Source organism: Ranitomeya variabilis, chromosome 2 (genome assembly GCF_051348905.1).
Source record: "Ranitomeya variabilis isolate aRanVar5 chromosome 2, aRanVar5.hap1, whole genome shotgun sequence".
Classification (NCBI taxonomy): domain Eukaryota; kingdom Metazoa; phylum Chordata; class Amphibia; order Anura; family Dendrobatidae; genus Ranitomeya; species Ranitomeya variabilis.
In genome coordinates this window covers 351407577-351430164 of record NC_135233.1, presented here as the reverse complement: position 1 = coordinate 351430164, position 22588 = coordinate 351407577, and the positions used below count along the sequence as shown (strand labels likewise).

Genomic DNA, 22588 nt, shown 5'->3' with positions numbered 1-22588 from the left:
GTCATTACTTGTGGCAGCTATCATACTGTATTGAGGGTTGTGGGAGATCTTAATGTTTTTTGGGGCTGCGGAAACAGCATACTGTATGGGGGGGCTCTAGTGGTCATCGTATTGTATCGGGGTCCTGTGGGGACATCTGTGGGAATATCATACTCTCTGACATCTCACTTCTGTGATCTTCACATTAGTCTCCATCTTGGGTTCCTCTTGTTCTGCGGAGTTTTTCTGCCCTTTCAGAAGCAAAACTTTCTTTAACTCTGCGTGTAGTTTCTCTTTTTGTGCCTGAAAAAAAAAAAAGTCTAATCAAAGACCATAACCACCATTATCATTTTGGGAACCATCGCCATTGTTGGCATGCATACATATCAGTGCTACTAGTAGCACCTTTTAAAAGCTTCACCTATGTAATCTATAGACTTTAGTTCAATCCAGTCTTGTTTTATAATTTGGGGAAGTGAGGAGAGAATTTCTTCGCAAGAAGCCAAAGAAACGCCAGCACAGGAAATGCCAAAGAAATTAATTTGGAAAAGACTTTCTTGTTGATGTAACACTTAAGACATACTGCCACCGAATAAAACAGGAAAGGAAAGATCAAGACGGTCTGAGACGGAGATAAAATTGCACTAAGTTTCAATCTGCAATCTTCATTTTCCGACCCGTTGATATGCAGTTTGCAGGTATTGTAAGTTTCAGATTTTTCTCCTCTGGCAGTGCCCCTGCCAGTAATATACACTCACTGGCCACTTTATTAGGTACACCTGTCCAACTTCTTGTTAACACTTAATTTCTAATCAGCCAATCACATGGCGGCAACTCAGTGCATTTAGGCATGTAGACATGGTCAAGACAATCTCCTGCAGTTCAAACCGAGCATCAGTATGGGGAAGAAAGGTGATTTGAGTGCCTTTGAACGTGGCATGGTTGTTGGTGCCAGAAGGGCTGGTCTGAGTATTTCAGAAACTGCTGATCTACTGGGATTTTCACGCACAACCATCTCTAGGGTTTACAGAGAATGGTCCGAAAAAGAAAAAAAATCCAGTGAGCGGCAGTTCTGTGGGCGGAAATGCCTTGTTGATGCCAGAGGTCAGAGGAGAATGGGCAGACTGGTTCGAGCTGATAGAAAGGCAACAGTGACTCAAATCGCCACCCGTTACAACCAAGGTAGGCCTAAGAGCATCTCTGAACGCACAGTGCGTCGAACTTTGAGGCAGATGGGCTACAGCAGCAGAAGACCACACCGGGTACCACTCCTTTCAGCTAAGAACAGGAAACTGAGGCTACAATTTGTACAAGCTCATCGAAATTGGACAGTAGAAGATTGGAAAAACGTTGCTTGGTCTGATGAGTCTCGATTTCTGCTGCGACATTCGGATGGTAGGGTCAGAATTTGGCGTAAACAACATGAAAGCATGGATCCATCCTGCCTTGTATGGAGCATCTTTGGGATGTGCAGCTGACAAATCTGCAGCAACTGTGTGATGCCATCATGTCAATATGGACCAAAATCTCTGAGGAATGCTTCCAGCACCTTGTTGAATCTATGCCACGAAGAATTGAGGCAGTTCTGAAGGCAAAAGGGGTCCAACCCGTTACTAGCATGGTGTACCTAATAAAGTGGCCGGTGAGTGTAGGCTGGACATGACATCTGCATGTTTTCAAGCTGCTGCTGTTTTTATTAGTTCATACAGTGGCATATAAAAATTTGAGCACCCCTGCTCATAATTACTGTTATAGTGAACAATTAAACAAGTTGAAGATGAAATGATCTCTGAGAGGGTTAAAGTTAAAGATGTCACATTTCCTTTGTATTTTAGGCAAAAAAAAAAAAAAATTATACATATTATATACTGTATATCACACAGTCATTTCTTAAATTTTAAAAATTACAAAAAGGAAAACGAGCTGATGCAAAATTTTGTACATCCTTGAAGATTCGTGTGCTCAGATAACTTTGACCCTTTGACCAAGGTTTCAGATCTTAATTAGCCTGTTAGGGTTATGGCTGGTTCACTATCATCGTTAGGAAAGGCCAGGTGATGCAAATTTTCCAGCTTTATAAAAATTCAGCCTCCTCTAACCTTGTGTCGAAAAACAGCAACCATGGGTTCTTCTAAGCAGCTGCCTAGCACTCTGAAAAAGAAAATGGTGGAGCCCCAGAAAGCAGGAGAAGGTTCTAAGAAGTTGGCAAAGCATTTTATAGTTTCCCTTTCTTCAGTTCCAAATGTAATTAAGAAATGGCAGTTAACAGGAACAGTGGAGCTGAAGATAAGGTCTGGAAGACCAAGCAAAATTTCAATGAGAGCTGCCCGTACGATTACAAAAGAAGAAAATGAGAACCCTCACTTGACTACAAAAGACCTTCAGAACGATTTAGCAGACTCTGGAGTTGTGGTACATTGTTTTCCTGTTCAGAGACATGGAAGAGTCATCAGAAGAAAACTTCTCCTGCATGTTCACCATATCATTCACCATCAGAAGTATGCAAAAGAACATCTAAACAAGCCTGATGCATTTTGGAAATATTTTCTGTAGACCAATGAGGTTAGAATAAAGCTCTGTGGCCACAATGATCAAAGGTATATGTGGAGAAAAAAGGCACAGAATTTCAGGAAACAAACATCTCACCGACCATTAAGAATGGGGGTATATCAATCATGCTTTGGGGTTTTGTTGCAGACAATAGCATGGAGAACATTTTACAGGTAGAGGAAAGAATGGATTCAATTAAATTTCAACAAATTCTTGGTATAAACATAACCTGGTAAAAAAAAAAAAAAGATGAAGTTGAAAAGTGGATGGCTTCTGCAAATGGATAACGATCCCAAACACAAGTCAAAATCCACAATAGACAATCCCAAAAGGTGCAAGCTGAAGGTTTTACAATGGCCCTCACAGTCCCCTGATCTGATCATCAAAAATCTGTGGCTAGACCTCAAAATAGCAGAGGATGGAAGACGGCCCAGGAATCTCACAGAACTGGAAGAATTTTCAAGGAAGAATGGATGAAAATATATATCAAACAAAAACTGAAATACTCTTGGCAGGCTCCAAAAAAAGTGTTTACAAGCTTTGATAATTGCAAAAGGGGGTGCTACTAGGTATGAACCATGCAGGGTACCCAAACATTTGCATAGGACCATTTTCCTTTTTGTAATTTTTCAAATTTAAAAAAATATAAAATTTGGTTTCTCAAGTCCTCAGACAGTTCTTTGGTCTTCTTTCTTTTGTCCATGCTCAATGTGGTACACACAAGGACACAGGACAGAGGTTGAGTCAACTTTAATCCATGTCAACTGGCTGCAAGTGTGATTTAGTTATTGCCAACACCTGTTAGGTGCCACAGGTAAGTTACAGGTGCTGTTAATTACACAAATTAGAGAAGCATCACATGATTTTTCGAACAGTGCCAATACTTTTGTCCACCCCCTTTTTTTATGTTTGGTGTGGAATTATATATATATATATGTGGCTTTAGAACAATTCTTTTTGTTTTTTTCATTTAAGACAAATTAAATGAAGATAATAATACCAAAGAATTTGTGTTTGCAATCATTTTCAGGAAGAAACTGAGTATTATCTGACAGAACTGCAGGGGTGTGAATACTTTTGGCCATTATATATATATATATATATATATATATATATATATATATATATATATATATATATATATATATATATATATATATATATATATATATATATATATATATATATATATATATATATATATATACACTCACCGGCCACTGTATTAGGTACACCATGCTAGTAACGGGTTGGACCCCTTTTGCCTTCAGAACTGCCTCAATTCTTCGTGGCATAGATTCAACAAGGTGCTGGAAGCATTCCTCAGAGATTTTGGTCCATATTGACATGATGGCATCACACAGTTGCCGCAGATTTGTCGGCTGCACATCCCAAAGATGCTCCATACAAGGCAGGATGGATCCATGCTTTCATGTTGTTTACGCCAAATTCTGACCCTACCTATCCGAATGTCGCAGCAGAAATCGAGACTCATCAGACCAAGCAACGTTTTTCCAATCTTCTACTGTCCAATTTCGATGAGCTTGTACAAATTGTAGCCTCAGTTTCCTGTTCTTAGCTGAAAGGAGTGGTACCCGGTGTGGTCTTCTGCTGCTGTAGCCCATCTGCCTCAAAGTTCGACGCACTGTGCGTTCAGAGATGCTCTTAGGCCTACCTTGGTTGTAATGGGTGGCGATTTGAGTCACTGTTGCCTTTCTATCAGCTCGAACCAGTCTGCCCATTCTCCTCTGACCTCTGGCATCAACAAGGCATTTCCGCCCACAGAACTGCCGCTCACTGGATTTTTTTTCTTTTTCGGACCATTCTCTGTAAACCCTAGAGATGGTTGTGCGTGAAAATCCCAGTAGATCAGCAGTTTCTGAAATACTCAGACCAGCCCTTCTGGCACCAACAACCATGCCACGTTCAAAGGCACTCAAATCACCTTTCTTCCCCATACTGATGCTCGGTTTGAACTGCAGGAGATTGTCTTGACCATGTCTACATGCCTAAATGCACTGAGTTGCCGCCATGTGATTGGCTGATTAGAAATTAAGTGTTAACAAGAAGTTGGACAGGTGTACCTAATAAAGTGGCCAGTGAGTGTATATATATATATATATATATATATATATATATATATATATATATATATATATATATATATATATATATATATATATATATATATATATACATATATACACATACATATACACACACAGTACAGACCAAAAGTTTGGACACACCTCATTTCAAGATTTTTCTGTATTTTCATGACTATGAAAATTGTACATTCACAATGAAGGCACCAAAACTATGAATTAACACATGTGGAATTACATACTTAATAAAAAAGTGTGAAACAACTGAAAATGTGTCATATATTTTAGGTTCTTCAAAGTAGCCACCTTTTGCTTTGATGACTGCTTTGCACACTCTTGGCATTCTCTTGATGAGCTTCAAGAGGTAGTCACCGGGAATGGTTTTCACTTCACAGATGTGCCCTGTCAGGTTTAATAAGTGGGATTTCTTGAATTATAAATGGTGTTGAGACCATCAGTTGTGTTGTGCAGAAGTCTAGTGGATACACAGCTGATAGTCCTACTGCATAGACTGTTAGCTGCTTTTTTCTTGCCATAATACAAATTCTAAGTAAAGAAAAATGAGTGGCCATCATTACTTTAATAAATGAAGGTCAGCCAGTTCGAAAAATTGGGAAAACTATGAAAGTGTCCCCAAGTGCAGTGGCAAAAACCATCAAGCACTACAAAGAAACTGGCTCACATGAGGACCGCCCAGGAAAGGAAGACCAAGAGTCACCTCTTCTTCTGAGGATAAGTTTATCCGAGTCACAAGTGGCGCGCCCCCACACCGCCGCAGGGCCGAGGGGTACCCGGAGCCGGGCCTCTGGGATCTCAGTCCTGGGGTTGTCACGGTGGCTAGACCCGGTCCGTGGCCCTGTCTGTCAGTGGGGGACGTCCATTGCAAATAGGTGCTGTTAACGGTGGTATAGCGGTGCAGTTGTGGGGTGCAGGTCGCGGTAAATAACGAGGACACCAGGTTGCAGTCTCTTTACCTCTTTACTGGAGATCTCTCGGTCCTCAGTCCAGAATCCGGTCCACCAGGCTGCGCAAGTCCGGCCGGTCCAATGGCACTTCCAGAGTTCTCCTCACAGGTGGAAATCAGTGCCTTCCTTCTTAGCGCTTTGTGTTGTAGTCCTTCCCTGCTGTGCTTACGGAAAGTACCCCACAACTGTTGTGTCTGTTTCTTAAGTTCCCTCACAACTCGATTAACTGATCTTCTGCTAATCTTCCGTCCCTTCCTGATGTTACAGTAAGAACGGCACCCGTTTGTCAGGTAGGCCTGGAGTTCTTCCGGGACCCTAGAGACGCCCCTCTCCCGCAATTGCCCCCCAAGACTTCATAGGTGATATGTGGTAGACAGCCCGCCTGAGACTGACTGTCCTGCCGCTGTTTGGAGTATGGCTTAAAGCTGTATATTATTCCACTCCCTCGGCGTTCCGGCCACCGGTAATGCGCCTCAGCAAGGTGCTGCCTCTTTCAACAAAACCCCTGCTGGTATTCTCCTTCTGCTTGATTTCGTTTCTCACTCAGCACAATCTATCTCGCTTCTAATCCTTTCTTAGGGCACCGCCGCTATTCTGAGCAGGCACGGTCCCGTTACGTTCTTTCAATGCCAAGCCTCTGCCAGGATCCCACCCCTGGCAGAGACCCTACTGTCTCTTCCTCCACAACCCCCTCTCTCACTAGGTGTTGCTTCGTTCGATCCAGTCAGCTTTCTCCACTAACTTCCTGCCTGACCCCCAGTTTACCCACTATGGTGGGGAGTGGCCTAATGAATAGCACCCTTACCTCCCCCCGGAGGCCCGGCTGTGAAACATATTGGTGTCTGTGATACCTGATTGGAGGAACTCCTTCAGTGCCATTGAACGCACCGTGGCTCCCCTTAGTGGCGGAGCCACAGTACTGCAACGACCAGGACTCTGGGGCGCTGCACTCCCCCCTGGTTAAACACAGTACTCCGGGACTGGGAAGAAAACAACAATACAGGTTAGCAAAAAGACATACAAATTTGTTGAGTGCAAAACAATAAGCATACTTGAACAGGCTTCCCTTTATGGGAGGTGAGGACACTTTAACGTTACAAAACATAATCAAATATCATAGCAAAAAGCTACAATTAACTCTCATTACCCAACCGGGTATTCTACTAAGTGCAAATGCTGGAACAATAAATTAATATTGCCTTTAGGAAACATACACTCTTAGTTTACCAAAGGCCTTCCTATAATCACATTACAGGGCAAGGTAACTTCACATTCTCCTACTTTGAACCTGCAGGACCGCCTGTCCCTATGGCACCAGACCTACTGCCTCTCCTTTCTTTTACAGGACCGCCCCGTTCAGCCAGGGCCTACTGCCTTTCTCTACTATACATAGTATAGACATAACATTCCTTTCAATTTGAGAGCATGGAGCCCACTCTGCTTGGCTCCTATAAGGACTCACTCACTAACCCCTACGGGTCTACTTTCTGTCCTTAGTAACGAACTAACTTTCTATGGGGACGCAGGGTTTACCTTCTATCCTCACCTTCGTTATTACTTCTTTACTTTTAGTTAAACGGAACTCTACATCTACCCCTACGGGCTTTCTACATATTTCTCTTCAAAGAACATTATCTAGGTCTCACATTTTAAACAAATTAAACACACATAACTTTTCCATGAAAAACAGTTACATTTCCTTCAAAGCATTATCTTGACATTACTGTTCTAAAACAGTATCACTTTCAAGTTCAATTCTAACCTCCCCTTTAAGAGGAGATCAAGTCTTTCTGAGGTAGCTCTTCTTCTCAGCCTACCAGTCCATGCAAAGGCTCCGGAATGGTATCTTCGCAAAATGTCTTTAAACAAAACCAGTAGGAAGCACCTTTAAGAAGGTGCAAACTATTTACAAGAAAGTTCAAATCATGCACAGTCCATGATTTCGCAGTTTGTGTAACTTTGTGCAAAACTTCAAGAGAACAACAATAGTGACCCCGGGTCAACAAAGGGGTCACCTTTTTAAAGTTTACCCTGGACGGGTTTAGCAGCAACTTAAAGAACAAACAGTAACTATTTACATTTTAGAAGCAATAAAATCTTACTGGGGTTCTGCGGGAGGCGACCTCTTATCCGGCCTCACCAGGCCAACAGATCGCACCGGTGAGCCAGGACGCCGTTCCGGTCCCAGTAACGATAAAATCCCTCGCCGGGAGGTCCTCCTTGTCGGCAGGTGCACCCGTCCCTCCGGGGCACGGCGAGGCCGAGCTTCTCGCGATTCCTCGGGGCCGGGTCCCGCTGCCTTCCCTACGGGATTATCTCCTTCCGGTGCTCCCGCCGCAGCCTGGAGGGCGACGCATCGTTGGACACCTCGGGCGAACCAGCCCGTCTCTCCAGTGCCCCTTCTCCACCTCGTGTAGGTGACGGCGTCTCCCGGCTCCAGGTCACGATCGAACCTTCCGCTGCAAGGCTCCACCTCCTCCCGGTCCACGCGGATCTGCAGCGGCTCTCCAATTTCCTGGATCACCCCTCTTCCATACCGGGGGTTAAAGGCCACCACCACACCCCAGTGTGAGGACGGAATCTCCGGAACACTAATCACATTAACTTGCTCCGCCTGGGGCCGGCTCCGCCACTCTGCCATAAGACGCCGTAAGTGCTCAGCATCCGGCATGATTTTCAGGCCCGGTGCGGGTAGCGTACCTTCCGCCGCGGCCGGGTAAGCAGCAACAGGAGACAACTTGATCTCGGTGGGCTGGCCCACCCGGGTGAGGGCACGGGCATCAGCCTTCAGGCGGCGGGCCAGCTGTCGGGCCTCGGCTGCAGCCACACATTCTTCGGACAGTGGCACAGGGGGTCGGCCCAACAGTGACTCGGTGAGGGTCAGACCCCGCAGCGTTGGCGTTTCGGAGCCTGTCCCAGCTTGTGCGGCCTCGGACTGGGCCGGGTCAGCTCCGCGCTGTGCTCCTGGTGCCGCCATTTCTTGTTCTTTTCCCGCGTCTTCTTCCCGCGGTCTCTTCCGTGGGCGGCCCCGTCCCCATGGTCTCCACCCTCCGGCCAGGATCAGGAGGCGGACCTCAGCTGTTGACGGGCACGTCCTCAACACACAGAAATATTTAGACTGGGCGGCCATTGCTGTTCGCGCTCTCCAACTTGTCTACGCCCACTCCACGCCCCTCTTCTCTTCCTGCGCTCTCCTCAGCGCTGCAATGGCGGCGGATTTTGGCGGCAAATGGCACAACACACAGTCTTTTCAATAAAGTACGGTTCAAGTACAGTAAATTACAGTCTTTAGGCACACATGACCTGATTCTTCAGGCTTAAGTAGATCCTGTTCGTGACGCCAAGATTTGGAGCGCCCCCACACCGCCGCAGGGCCGAGGGGTACCCGGAGCCGGGCCTCTGGGATCTCAGTCCTGGGGTTGTCACGGTGGCTAGACCCGGTCCGTGGCCCTGTCTGTCAGTGGGGGACGTCCATTGCAAATAGGTGCTGTTAACGGTGGTATAGCGGTGCAGTTGTGGGGTGCAGGTCGCGGTAAATAACGAGGACACCAGGTTGCAGTCTCTTTACCTCTTTACTGGAGATCTCTCGGTCCTCAGTCCAGAATCCGGTCCACCAGGCTGCGCAAGTCCGGCCGGTCCAATGGCACTTCCAGAGTTCTCCTCACAGGTGGAAATCAGTGCCTTCCTTCTTAGCGCTTTGTGTTGTAGTCCTTCCCTGCTGTGCTTACGGAAAGTACCCCACAACTGTTGTGTCTGTTTCTTAAGTTCCCTCACAACTCGATTAACTGATCTTCTGCTAATCTTCCGTCCCTTCCTGATGTTACAGTAAGAACGGCACCCGTTTGTCAGGTAGGCCTGGAGTTCTTCCGGGACCCTAGAGACGCCCCTCTCCCGCAATTGCCCCCCAAGACTTCATAGGTGATATGTGGTAGACAGCCCGCCTGAGACTGACTGTCCTGCCGCTGTTTGGAGTATGGCTTAAAGCTGTATATTATTCCACTCCCTCGGCGTTCCGGCCACCGGTAATGCGCCTCAGCAAGGTGCTGCCTCTTTCAACAAAACCCCTGCTGGTATTCTCCTTCTGCTTGATTTCGTTTCTCACTCAGCACAATCTATCTCGCTTCTAATCCTTTCTTAGGGCACCGCCGCTATTCTGAGCAGGCACGGTCCCGTTACGTTCTTTCAATGCCAAGCCTCTGCCAGGATCCCACCCCTGGCAGAGACCCTACTGTCTCTTCCTCCACAACCCCCTCTCTCACTAGGTGTTGCTTCGTTCGATCCAGTCAGCTTTCTCCACTAACTTCCTGCCTGACCCCCAGTTTACCCACTATGGTGGGGAGTGGCCTAATGAATAGCACCCTTAGCTCCCCCCGGAGGCCCGGCTGTGAAACATATTGGTGTCTGTGATACCTGATTGGAGGAACTCCTTCAGTGCCATTGAACGCACCGTGGCTCCCCTTAGTGGCGGAGCCACAGTACTGCAACGACCAGGACTCTGGGGCGCTGCACTAGCCTCAGAAATCGCAGGTTAACAGCAGCTCAGATTAGAGACCAGGTCAATGCCACACAGAGTTCTAGCAGCAGACACATCTCTACAACAACTGTTAAGAGGAGACTTTGTGCAGCAGGCCTTCATGATAAAATAGCTGCTAGGAAACCACTGCTAAGGACAGGCAACAAGCAGAAGAGACTTGTTTGGGCTAAAGAACACAAGGAATGGACATTAGACCAGTGGAAATCTGTGCTTTGGTCTGATGAGTCCAAATTTGAGATCTTTGGTTCCAACCACCGTGTATTTGTGCGACGCAGAAAAGGTGAACGGATGGACTCTACATGCCTGGTTCCCACCATGAAGCATGGAGGAGGAGGTGTGAAGGTGTGGGGGGTGCTTTGCTGGTGACACTGTTGGGGATTTATGCAAAATTGAAGGCATACTGAACCAGCATGGCTACCACAGCATCTTGCAGCGGCATGCTATTCCATCCGGTTTGCGTTTAGTTGGACCATCATTTATTTTTCAACAGAACAATGACCCCAAACACACCTCCAGGCTGTGTAAGGGCTATTTGACCAAGAAGGAGAGTGATGAGGTGCTACGCCAGATGACCTGGCCTCCACAGTCACCAGACCTGAACCCAATAGAGATGGTTTGGGGTGAGCTGGACCGCAGAGTGAAGGCAAAAGGTCCAACAAGTGCTAAGCATCTCTGGGAACTCCTTCAAGATTGTTGGAAGACCATTCCCGGTGACTACCTCTTGAAGCTCAATAAGAGAATGCCAAGCGTGTGCAAAGCAGTCATCAAAGCAAAAGGTGGCTACTTTGAAGAACCTAAAATATATGACATATTTTCAGTTGTTTCACACATTTTTTCTTTAAATGAGAAGGGGTGTCCAAACTTTTGGTCTGTACTGTATATATATATATATATATATATATATATATATATATATATATATATATATATATATATATATATATTGTATATCTATCTATCTATCTATCTAATATATAAAGCTGAATGTGTGTGTGTGTGTATGTATGTATGTATGTATGTATGTCCGGGATTGGCATCTGAACCGTAGCAGCTACAGCCACAAAATTTTGCACAGTCACACGTCTGGACCCCGAGAGCGTCATAGGCTATGTTGTGAGGTGAAATTTTAACCCCGCGCTTTCCAATTCACCAAACAATTTTGCCCCTATCTACATAATGGGGAAAAAGTGAAAGGAAAAGTGTTGGAGGCGTCGCAGCTACAGGCACAAAATTTTGCACAGTCACACGTCTGGACCCTGAGAGCGTCAAAGCTATATTGTGAGGTGAAATTTTAACCCCGCGCTTTCCAAGTCACCAAACAATTTTGCCCCTATCTACATAATGGGGAAAAAATGAAAGGAAAAGTGTTGGAGGCAAATTAACAGCTGCCAGATGTGAACAAGGGGGACTTAAAGAATGACAGCGATGGCACCAAAGAGTATATACTGTACAGTTGCTAAGGTGGGGCCCCAACATGGGATAATCACACCACCACGGGGATATGAACACACACACAAAATGCGCCACACACTACCACGTGCTCGAACACATATACCACCCTCAGTGCACATTTCACCACACATACACCAACCTCGCCACATAAAAGTAGAAACACAAAAGTCGCCGCTCAAAACTCGCCACGCGCAAAACTCTCCACATGCAAAACTCGCCACACGTGCAAAACTCGCCACACGTGCAAAACTCGCCACACGCAAAACTTGCACACGCAGAAAAATTGCCACACGCAGAAAAATTGCCACATGCACAAAAGTTGCAACACATGCAAAAGTTGCCTCACACAAAACTTGCACATACTCAAAAGGCACCACACATAAAACTCGCCACGCGCAAAACTCGCCATGCGCAAAACTTGCTGCACACAACTTGCTACACTAACCTGTCACATGCAACTCGACACACAAAAAGTTGCTACACGCATGTCGCCACACAAAACTCATCTCACAAAAGTCCCTACATGCATGTCGCCACACGCAACTCAACACACACAACTTGACACACGAAACTCGCCCTAAAACACACACAAGTCTGGTATCCTTCAAAAATAAAAATCTGATTAATAAGCAGACAAACTACAAGAGCAACAAATGTACCATATAGGAATCCGGCAGCTGTCAGTCACATGACCAGTCTATTATGTGTATGTGTGAGCTAATATATACTGCCAGGGGGTGGGCTTACTGTTGGCTGGGGATTTATCAGGCTGCCATTTTAGCTTACAAATACTGAGGTAAAAATACTGACCAAATAACGTGTGAACGAGGGCTAATACAGGAGGAGATGGCATACAGCTATATACTATATACAGGAGATGACACACAGGTATATACTATTTACAGGGGAGATGACACACAGGTATATACTATATACAGGAGGAGATGACACACAGATATATACTATATACAGGAGAGATGACACACAGGTATATACTATATAGAGGAGGAGATGACATACAGGTACATACTACATACAGGAGGAGATGACATACAGGTATATACTATATACAGGAGGAGATGACACACAGGTATATACTATATACAGGAGCAGATTACCTACAGGTATATAGTATATACAGGAGGAGATGACACAGGTATATGCTATGTATAGGAGGAGATGACATACAGGTATATACTATATACAGGAGATGACACACAGATATATACTATATATAGGTGAGATGACACACAGGTATATACTATATACAGGAGATTACATACAGGTATATCTAATATATAAAGCTGAATGTGTGTATGTATGTATGTGTGTATGTCCGGGATTGGCATCTGTACCGTCGCAGCTACAGCCACAAAATTTTGCACAGTCACACGTCTGGACCCCGAGAGCGTCATAGGCTATGTTGTGAGGTGAAATTTTAACCCCGCGCGTTCCAATTCACCAAACAATTTTGCTCCTATCTACATAATGGGGAAAAAGTGAAGGGAAAAGTGTTGGAGGAAAATTGACAGCTGCCAGATGTGAACAATGAGGACTTAAAGAATGAGAGCGATGGCGACAAAGAGTATATACCGTACAGTTGCTAAGGTGGGGCCCCGACATGGGATACTCACCACACACGGGGATATGAACACAAACACAAAATGCGCCACACACTACCACGTGCTTGAACACATATACCACCCTCAGCACACATTTCACCACACACACACACCAACCTCGCCACATAAAAGTCGAAACACAAAAGTCACCACTCAAAACTCGCTACATGCAAAACTCGCCATATGCAAAACTAGGCTCACGCAAAACTCGCCACACGTGCAAAACTCACCTCATGGAAAACTCACCTCATGCAAAACTTGCACACACAGAAAAATTGCCACATGTACAAAAGTTGCACCACATGCAAAAGTTGCCTCACACAAAACTTGCACATACTCAAAATGCACCACACATAAAACTCGCCACGCGCAAAACTCGCCATGCACAAATCTTGCTGCACACAACTTGCTACACTAACCTGTCACATGCAACTCAACACACAAAATGTTGCTACACGCATGTCGCCACACAAAACTCATCTCACAAAAGTCGCTACATGCATGTCGCCACACGCAACTCAACACACACAACTTGACACATAAAACTCGCCCTAAAACACACACAAGTCTGGTATTGTCCTTCAAAAATAAAAATCTGATTAATAAGCAAACTACAAGAGCAACAAATGTACCATATAGGAAATACGGCAGCTGTCAGTCACATGACCTGTCTATTATGTGTATGTGTGAGCTAATATATACTGCCAGGGGGGAGGGCTTCCTGTTGGCTGGGGATTTATCAGGCTGCCAATAGCAACCAATCACAGCTCAGCTTCTATTTTGCTACAGTTAATTAACCTGAGCTCTGATTGGTTAATATAGGCAACAAAGACATTCTCAGTATAACAAAGCTAATATATGTTGTGAAATGCTTCTATTTGCTTAGTTTTTGCCTTTTAATAATTACATTTCTATCTATTTGTTTTGTGGTTTTTGTGTGCAGAATAAATTTTTGTTAACACATTCTATTTTGCTAACAGCAGTCATTAACCCGGGCGAAGCCGGGTAGTACAGCTAGTATATATATATATATATACACACACTAAAATACAGATGCCATCTTTAATTTCAACTATTTACAATAACAGTAATTTTGACCAGGGGTGCCCAAACTTTTACATGCCACTGTATATCAGCACAGTGTCTATACTGCACATATTTCCTCTTCATGCGCTTTCGTACTTTTCTTTAGCCTGTTTTCTCTACCTCTCCTGACACTTTACTTGCTTTGTCTCCTCTCCAGACTGTGGAGATCTGTGTACAACCCCTTTCCCTTCTGTGCTGCTATCTCTAACACTGAGAGACATGGTTGACTGCATGCAGTTTTTGAATAAACAGACATTGGTTGACAGTGCACGTCATTCACAAGGGTCATTAACATTGGTGTTCCACCATAAATTACGTATTAAATTTGGGTAGCAGCAGCAGAACAAGTTCCCAGAAGAATTCCAAGCGACCAGATTCTAGTAAGGTATTTTAAAACTTGTCTTCATTGTAGTCTAAATAAAATATATACAAGACAAGCCATTTCAATGTATGTATTTTACAGATACAACAAGTTCCAGACAGGCATCAGATAAGGTTGACGCGTTTTGAACCTATATAAATAAGAACCATAGAGGTTCAAAACGCGTCAACCTTATCTGATGCATTCATGGGATGTTGTACCTGTAAGATACATACTGTTAATGGCTTGAGTTGGATTTGGTTCCTTGGAACTCTTCTGGGAATCTTTTCAGCTGCTGCTACTTGACGGTTATTCCATGCATGGACATACAGAAGTCAGCGGACTGCTTCTATATTCTAATAAATTTGGGTCATGCAGTTAAAGAATGCACCATCAAAACCAAAACATGTATTTTTCCAGAACCACATGAAGCGAAACGTGCCGCGACTGCGTCACTATCTCACCATCTGGCCTTTGTCTCTTAGTGGTGGGTGCATTCTATCAGAATGTTGTTACATAATGCTACGCACGTGTTCACGTGTAATTGCACTCTTAGGAAACTTTTGACTTCATATACAGTAAATATAAGAACTTTTGATTGATGGTGTAGAGTTGTGCTAAAATTTACAACAGTTTCTGCCCTAAACTAAAAAAAAATCTCTCTGGTGGCTGCAGACCTCACCAGTCACATTAAGCCCCCCACCTACTTTTGGGGAAAGTGTCAAGACCCAAAATTTAAAAAGAGGTGCAACATTTTTGCACAAACCTGGCTTAGATAAAAAAAAATGGTGATTATTGATTGTGGGAGTACAAGCAATTATTAATTCCCCATTTAGACTCTCAACGTAATGCTTGACTCAATTTAGTTTTAACCATGGAAGAAAACCTCTGGATCTGGACCCCCACTAATCAAAACTTCAGACGTGTCTGTGGCATATTAAAAGTTTTCTGAACATGCAGTAACAATTTAGGCAAAACAATGGCGCTCTAAGATCTCTGAGCCCTACAAAGATATATTACTAAATGAATCGGTAGCAGTTTGGACTTAAAAATTTAAAGTTGGATATTTACTACCTAAAAATTACCAGCTCCCAGTAAAGGGGTTCCAAGAATTACATTTCCAATGGAACCCTATGGTTTCTGTGTCTGTTATATTTGATATTTCAATAGGACGGTCAGAAGGGATATAGCCCAGCAGAGATGACATCAGATTATTTCCAGGGCAGGAAATCACGAAGAATCAAGTTAATTGATATTTCATGAGTCCTGGCATCAGGTCCAATCCTCCATGGCTCTTCACCTAGTGTGAAAGAACAGGATGTCGGGTGGAGGAGATGACCCTGCTGCATGCTACTTCTCCGCGTAACATCCTTTTTCCTTTCTTCTAATGAATAAGAGGAAATTCTCACCGCTCGATCTGCGTCTTTGATTTCCTCCGGGGACAGGTGGGGGCGGCTGGTGGGGGGAGACCTCGGCTTCAGGGGACTGAACTTCTCTTTTACTGGCTAAGGAGAAAGTGAGCAGTAAAATCAGATTTATATAAGTAATTCCTGAATAATGTGAGCAGCAGGAGCAGAAATACTTACAGGGGGTTCGAATACTTTACTAGACACATGACTCTCCACTCGTTCTCCCTCTGCACCTACAAAGAAATGCAATAACCATTACCAACAAATCTAGAAATCCCAAGCACCTACTGCACTGATATAGCTGACCCCGACCCTCATAAATTATATTATTTATAAGCCAAGTAGTTAGAGCTTTTCTGTTTGGAAAGAAGTGATTAATTTGGCCTGATCAAATAAAAATTGGGTGAGACGAGAAGAAAGAGGACACTTTTGGTGCACATAGATTTCTGCCAAATTTTAGCAATTTTTTTTCCCTTTTGCATCTCCTTCACCGCTTTTCAAAAGTGAAAAGAGATATTTGCAGAATTAGCGGGAGGAGGAGTGTGGGCGGACTTAACAGGAGGAAAGAAGAGGCAGGCTTAGCGGAAGGAGGAAAGAAGGAAGGAGAAGTGTGGGCAGGCTTTGCAGGGGAAGGAGGCGTTTGGGCAGACTTAACAGGGGGAGGAAAGATGTGGGCAGTTTTAACAGAAGGAGAGAGGGGCAGGCTCATCAGGGAGAAGAGAAATGTGATCAGGTTTATCAGGGGATGAGAAATGTGGGCAGTCTTAGTGGGGGGGACATGTAGGCAGACTTAGCAGAGGGAAGGAGAGATGCGGGCAGGCGTAGCAGGGAGAGGAGAGATTTGGGTCAGCTTAATGGGAGGAGAGAGATGGCAGGCTTAGCACCGGGATGAGAGATGTGGGCAGGCTTAGCGGGGGGAGGAGAAATGTTGGCAGTTTTAGCGGGGGAATGTAGGCAGACTTAGTGGGGGGGAGGAGAAATGTTGGCATTCTTAAAGTGGGGAAGAGAGATATGGTAGGCTTAGAAGGAGAGGTCAGTGCCTCCTATAAATCAACCCATTCTACCATTACTTTTGCCAGAAATTGGCACAAATGTAAACCTATTCATAGCTGACACCCTGGGAGTGATTTATCAAAATACTGAGGGGGGGGATGTGCTCTACTTTTATATTGATAACTTCTCATAAGAATGGGTCATCAATATCAGATTGGTGGGGCTCTGACATCTGGCACCCCCACAATCAGCTGTAGACGTAGACTATGTACAGAGCAGGAACATGGAGACTCAGGAGTGAGTATATTGGCCATTCTCTGCTACTGCAGATCAGCTTCCATTCTCTTCGAAAGCAGCTGCAAACAACTGATAAGTCAGACAAGGGAGATCCCTCATACACTGTAATGAGCCGTGCACCAATGTGAGCAGCCCATTATCCGCAAGTGATTTTATTCTCAGCACTTAATAAGAATGTTGTTTTTTTGTTTTTTTATTGTCCGCAAGTATATTTGATTACTGAATAATAAATTAGGTATATATTATCTCTTACATTTAAAAAAAATTGAAAACACATACTTCTAAAAGAAATTATAAAGTTGTGTGTGCGTGAAGTTGCCATTAGGGAGGAGCTCTCGGAACCCAAAAAAATTAGCGGGGATCTCAGTGATGGGGCCCACAATGATCAGACATTAATCACCTATCCAGTTTAATTTCTGGGAAAAGCCCTTTAAAAGCGCAGTGATTGCGTTAGAGTCTCCAAACAGCTTCCCATATCTCAGCTTGCTCAAAGCTTTCAAAATTAGGTATGCGAGAAAATGGAGCATAATGATTTTTTGGGGTTAATTGCAGTCACATTTAGTTAGTATTTATTTTGGAAATACATTAAGGAGCCTTTTGGCTTAACTTAGATATCATAATAACTCATTCTGTAAGGTCAAGATCAGATTCATTCTTCAGGCAGGGCAGACACGAAGCTATATAAAGTAACAGGAGATGGACGTTTGCAGACATATGGGTGTGCGGGGTGGACACCTGCTACCCTCACTCTGGGGGCATCCCGGGGGATAATCGACAACACAGGGAGGTCCCTAACATGGGTGAACACAGTAATATATATATATATATATATATATATATATATATATATATATATATATATACACACACACATGTATTTATCGATGTAAAGCATCGTTTGGCCGACAGCCATTAAAGCTAAGTTTACACTAGGAGATTTTGCAGTGCTTTTTCAATGCATTTTTTAATGCAAATTTTCAGCTGCGTTTTACAGTACCAGCAAAGTCTATGAGATTACAGAAATCTCATGCACACAGCTTGTTTTTTTGTCATCAAGATTTTATGCTTTGCATGTTTTTTTGCACAGTGGAGCATGTCACTTCTTTCAGCATCTTTTTTCAGAGTTTTTCACCTATTGAAATAAAGGGGTGGTGAAAAAAAGCAGAAAAAATGCACCAAAAACGCAGGTGTCAGGTTTTGTTGCGTTTTCTGTGCCAAAACCTGATTCTATAGAATAGGACTTGTTTTTTCAACAGTAAACCGTATCAGCATGCACAAGAGACAAATCTAGCACGCCGAAACCGCAGCAAAAAACGTAAGAAAAAAAACAAGAAAAACATACTTTTTTCTGCAGCTTCTTTCCTGCCAAGAGATCAGGTTTTGCTGCAGAAAAAAAAAGCACCTAGTGTGAACTTAAGGCCCCGTCTCACATAGCGAGATCGCTAGCGAGATCGCTGCTGAGTCACTAGTTTTGTGACGCAACAGCGACCTCAGTAGCGATCTCGCTATGTGTGACACGTACCAGCGACCCGGCCCCTGCTGTGAGATCGCTGGTCGTGTCGGAATGGCCTGGGCCGTTTTTTGGTCGTTGAGGCCCCGCTGACATCGCTGAATCGGTGTGTGTGACACCGATCCAGCGATGTCTTCACTGGTAACCAGGGTAAACATCGGGTTACTAAGCGCAGGGCCGCGCTTAGTAACCCGATGTTTACCCTGGTTACCAGCGTAAATGTAAAAAAAAAAAAACCGTACATACTCACCATCTGATGTCCGTCAGGTCCCTTGCCGTCTGCTTCCTGCTCTGACTGAGATCCGTCCGTACAGCGAGAGCGCAGCGCAGCAGTGACGTCACCGCTGCGCTCTGCTCTCAGTGTACGGCGGCTCAGTCAGAGCAGGAAGCAGACGGCAAGGGACCTGACGGACACCGAAAGGCGAGTATGTAGTGTTTGTTTTTTTTGGTAACCAGGGTAAACATCGGGTTACTAAGCGCGGCCCTGCGCTTAGTAACCCGATGTTTACCCTGGTTACCCGGGTGCTGCAGGGGGACTTCGGCATCGTTGAAGACAGTTTCAACGATGCCGAAGTCGTTCCCCTGATCGTTGGTCGCTGGAGAGAGCTGTCTGTGTGACAGCTCCCCAGCGACCACACAGCGACTTACCAACGATCACGGCCAGGTCGTATCGCTGGTCGTGATCGTTGGTAAATCGCTATGTGAGACGGGGCCTTAAGTGTGTATGGCCAGCTTTAGTTAAACCACTTAAATGTGGAACTGCACATTTAAAAAATGACTGCCCTTTTGTTTCAGAGATTGTGGGTTCTCAGCACCTGGACCAGAGTTACCAACCGTCCAGTAATTCCAGGGCAGTCCATAAAAATAAGGCACTTTCTTGCTCCGTCCGTAAAGAAAAAAAAGAAGGCGTCCATGATTTTTTTTTCAACTAAAGAAACTTAAACAGAATTTTTTAACTGTAATTATCAGCATTTTGCAGTTTTTATGTAGCGTGTGTATTCATATCACAATTATTGGTTATAGACATGTATCTTTTAAAATCACACTGATTTATTATGGTTTTCCAATGTGTCCGTAAAAAAATACTGTCTTTCAGTGATTTAAAAAAAATAAAAAGTCAAGTTGTCAGCCGTGACCCAGACCCTCACCAATCTAAACCTGGGACATACCACATGGTAAAAATTTGTAAAGGTGTTATCCAGGGAATATAAATTATTAATAAGAGGAACTGTCCTAACATAGAAAAGAGCTTGTAAGTCCTGTGCTCGTTGCCTAGGAGACCGGCCACTGCTAAAAGACTACAGCAGTGGCCAGTAATGTAGGCAATGAGTAGACTATAAAATTAAAAAATAAGTCTGTCCTTGAGAATGCAGATTATGTATTAGTAAAAATTATCTCCAAAGTGTTTTCTTTTTTTTGCAAGCACTTTGCAATTAAAGACTTTAAGAATAGCCCTTTAAATGCTTTAAAATTAGTGATGAGCGAATATAATCGTTACTCGAGATTTCTCAAGCGCGCTCGGGGGTCCTCCGAGTATTTTTTAGTGCTCGGAAATTTAGTTTTTATTGCCGCAGCTGAATGATTTACATCTGTTAGCCAGCATAAGTACATGTGGGGATTCCCTAGCAACCAGGCAACCCCCACATGTAGTTATGCTGGCTAACAGATGTAAATCATTCCGGAAATCTCAAGTAACGAGTATATTTGCTCATCACTATTTAAAATGCTTCATCGCTTCATCTTCAACACACCAGAAATGGTTTATAAAAAAAGACTGCTTAGCCAATCACTGGTTAAGGCGGTTCTTGCTGCAGCCAGTGATTGACAGAGTGTTCATTTTTGGCCATTTGCAATGAGTAGAGGTTGGGACCCTGAAGCACAGACAAATGGGGACCAGAAATGCAGCTACAGGGCTTTTACTTTATTAAGCAAGTTGAAGCGTTTTATAATTATTTTATATTCTTTCCTTTAAGAAAGGCTATACGTCTGCAATATCCGAAACAGTCGTTAGTCTCCTGAACAAAACCTTACACCCTCAAAATATACCTATGAGGCTGTTGAGTTTGGGTAAAGAGACCAGCGGGCAATCGGGACATGGCGGTCCGCACACAGAGCGTGAATTGCAGATATGTGAAACCGGCCTAAGTCTACCTTCATTTATGACGAAATATAATTTTCCCATTACCAGGTCTACAGTGACAGACAATAGTCATGTTTTAATTGCTGCCATTAGTGTAAAATCTCATTAGATTGCTTTTTTTTTCCTTCCGTCATTGATATGGGAGTCATATATAGTGGTTACCAATAAATGGTCACATAAATATATTTATTTTTCTGCAGTTTACACTTTTGTTTCTGGTCATAAACCCTTGGAAACCATCAGCAGGCTGGTAAGCTACCACTGAAATTATCTATTTTTGTATTATAATTTTGCACATGCCCGTTGTGGTATGTCTATTTGACCATGAATATCCTGTTTCCTCACACATGGACATCCAGATAGTTTGCTTATAAGTTGGATAACTAAAGATGGCAATGGATATTCCTCCATTAATGACCCTGGCATCAACCAATGAGACACTAAATAGACACATAGTATCTATAATACAGCACGGCTCTCTAGAAATTACTGCGTTCATAAGGTATCTATGGTGAGAGGTAAGCCCTCATTTTCTAAACAAGCTACTCTGGACACAAAAAATGGCCTATGTCTATACAGCTACATATATCAGCCATCAATCATGTCACTGTTTTTAACCTTTTTTTGTCTGGTTTACTAAAAGAAAATTAAAAATGCAAAATCATTTGCTTGAAAAAAAAACACTCATTTTATTACTGGAGATAGACAGTCTGCTTAGTGATAAAGGGCGACATGTTAACAGTGGGCACTATGGTGGCTTAGTAGTTAGCACTAGGCCTCATTTATCAAAATTGTCTTTGTTGCCCATAGCAACCAGTCAAAGCTCAGCTTTCATTTTGTAAACAGTCCTGGCAAAATGAAAGCTGCACTGTAATTGGTTGCAAAGAGCAACAGAGACATTTTTTTTCTCTCCTTCATAAATCTGCCTCAAACTCTGCCTTCTCTATGACATAAATTATTACGTTACTGTCTGTTGATAAATTCCCCCGTAAGCTCAAAACATGTGTTGACTCAGAGAGAAGCATCGATGCCCATTCCAAAATCCCACGCCTGGCACAGAACTGCCCACGCTGACTGATTCACATAAAGGTCAATGCTTCATAGCCGAAATTCTCGGTCCTTCTGGGGACAATAAGGAGCCATATTCAGACTCCCTCAAAAGGCATTACAGACATACCAAAGAAAGGGTTTTTTACATAGCTGAACAATGGCTCCCTTAATACAAGGCAGAACGCCATGCTTCTTAACTCTTCGAGTTCTGGGTTCGTGCCTCGCATTAGTTCTGACTGCCAATAACGGGTCCAAAAATAAACTCAGTGATATCTGATATCTACCTGGTTAGGGCCCAAGACACACAGATCAGGTACAATGTTATAGATATAGGAGGCACAACCGGGACTTGTGCCAATGCCCTGACAGTATTTAGACACGGAGCGTGAGAAAAATTATTGCCATGTTCGATGTAGTGTTACAAAGGCAGAAATGGAACTTGAAGCTTATGGGCCTCAATGCAAAATATGTATCAGGGATCCCACCATCCATGTGACATTTATGAGACTGGTGACTACTAATTTGGCAAAAGAGC

The 22588-nt window shown here is 43.8% G+C and overlaps 1 protein-coding gene across 1 annotated transcript in view; it reads right to left on the bottom strand.

Annotated features, from left to right (window-relative positions):
- Window positions 1-22588, bottom strand: part of PRX (periaxin) — a 45920-nt gene that overhangs the window by 10229 nt on the left and 13103 nt on the right. The window contains exons 2-4 of the mRNA XM_077285581.1: window positions 16241-16296; window positions 16064-16159; window positions 169-282 (exon numbers count right to left, since the gene is read on the bottom strand). Coding sequence (XP_077141696.1) covers window positions 169-195 — 27 coding nt within the window. The 5' untranslated portion in view covers window positions 196-282; window positions 16064-16159; window positions 16241-16296. The remainder of the gene's footprint in view (window positions 1-168; window positions 283-16063; window positions 16160-16240; window positions 16297-22588) is intronic.